At 32.6% G+C, this 1741-nt stretch overlaps 1 protein-coding gene across 1 annotated transcript; it reads right to left on the bottom strand.

Annotated features, from left to right (window-relative positions):
- Nucleotides 1–944: 944 nt before the first annotated feature.
- On the bottom strand, nucleotides 945–1493 carry LOC149949037 (uncharacterized). The gene has a single exon (XM_090171218.1). The coding sequence runs from the start codon at nucleotides 1491–1493 to the stop codon at nucleotides 945–947; it is 549 nt and encodes a 182-aa protein (XP_090027344.1).
- Nucleotides 1494–1741: the final 248 nt, after the last annotated feature.

The following is a 1741-nucleotide window of genomic DNA, read 5'->3' as shown; positions in this document are numbered from 1 at the left end:
CTATAAATCTCGTGGAAAGGGTTCTAGTAAAGTACAATATCCAAAAGAATAATACTTTCCGTATAAAAAATTTATTCTTTATTGGAATAATAAAATAAACATTCTGGTTTAAAATATTTTCTCATTGATGCCATTTATAATTTAAAGTAATTAGCCGGTTGGGCCCAAAATATAAAATTAAAAAAAAAATTTAAGGTGGAGTACAAGTCGAAATTTGGGAGTCTTTTGAACCCCCCAAATAGCAAAATTATTTCGTTTCGTGTTTTTTTTTTAACATTATAATAAGTATTTTTTCTGGTTTAAAATAATTTATCATTGATGTCATTTATAATTTAAAGTAACTAACTTGTTGGGCCAAAAATATAAAATTTTCAAAAAAATTTAAGGTGGAGTTACGGAGTACAAGTCGAAATTTGGGAGTCTTTTGAACCCCCCAAATAGCAAAACTATTTCGTTTCGTGTTTTTTTTAACATTATAATAATTATTTTTTCTGGTTTAAAATAATTTCTCATTGATGCCATTTATAATTTAAAGTAACTAGCCTGTTGGGTCAAACATATAAAATTTTCAAAAATTTTGAAGATGGAGTACAAGTCGAAATAGTCTATTGGACCCCACAAGTAGTCAATTATTTCGTTTCGTAATTTTTTTAGCGAAATTTGACTCCCATATTCGGATTCAGCACTAAATGTTTACTTAATGTGCATATTACCTTTGGTATATATCTATTAGATACCAAAATATTCGAAAAAAACTCATTTTAAAGATTTAAAATCGAAAATAACCCAAAATTAAAAAAAATTATAACTTTGCAAATAATTTAATTACAAGTCTAAAACTTTGGAAAACTAGTTTTCTTAAGCTACTATACTCGTAGGAAAAATATTATTAAAATTAAAAGTTAGGCAAATTTTCCGCTAGTCGAATTGATATGGAATGACCCTCAAGCCTCTCGATCAGCTGTCGCTAATGATTGGGCAATGGTAATAGCTTTCTGTAATGTGAGGTTCTTCTCCTTTAATAATGTCTTCAAGGTGATATCGTTGTTTATGCCACAAACTATACGATCTCTAAGTACTGTGTCCAAAGTGTTTCCAAAATTACAATGCTCCGACATTTTACGCAATTCAGATATGTAGACTGATATGGACTCTCCTTCACGCCTATCTCGCTTATAAAATTTGCATCGTTCCACTATGTCGGTTGGTATTGGTTCAAAATGATCAGATAAGGCTTGGACCAAATCCGCATATGACTTCTCCTTTGGTTTTTCCGGGGCGACGACATTGCGTAATAGTGCATATGTTTTCGAACCCAAAAATGTAATCAAATACGCCCTTTTCTTTATTAGCACTGCCGTATTATTAGCACCTGGAGCCGTAGATTCTTGTATATCATTTGCCAAAAAGAATTGTTCTAACCTTTCGGAATAAATCGTCCAAGGTTCGTCACTTTCATCAAACGGTGGAAATTGTGGATTATTAGTAGCCATGGCTCTTGTAAAAACCAAAAATTCCCAAAACAAAGTGCAAAATGGCGGCTCTTTTGTTTATGTACCGGTGGTACTTGTCGGCGTTACTCGTGCTGTTGCCGGAGATCTCTTGACAAATATGGCGGGTAGATTTTCTAATGGATTCCTTTGGGCCTCACCAAAAAATGAAATGTGACTGTCTGGCTTTAGCAGTGATTTCGACTTCCAAATTCCGTCGCCATTTGTTAGGTTTTGTCTACTAACAATTA

The sequence above is a fragment of the Leiobunum rupestre genome, chromosome 4, assembly GCF_980474605.1.
Source record: "Leiobunum rupestre chromosome 4, qqLeiRupe1.1.hap1, whole genome shotgun sequence".
NCBI lineage: Eukaryota > Metazoa > Arthropoda > Arachnida > Opiliones > Sclerosomatidae > Leiobunum > Leiobunum rupestre.
Note: the sequence above shows the minus strand (reverse complement) of the source record. Positions and strands in the feature narration are given on the sequence as shown.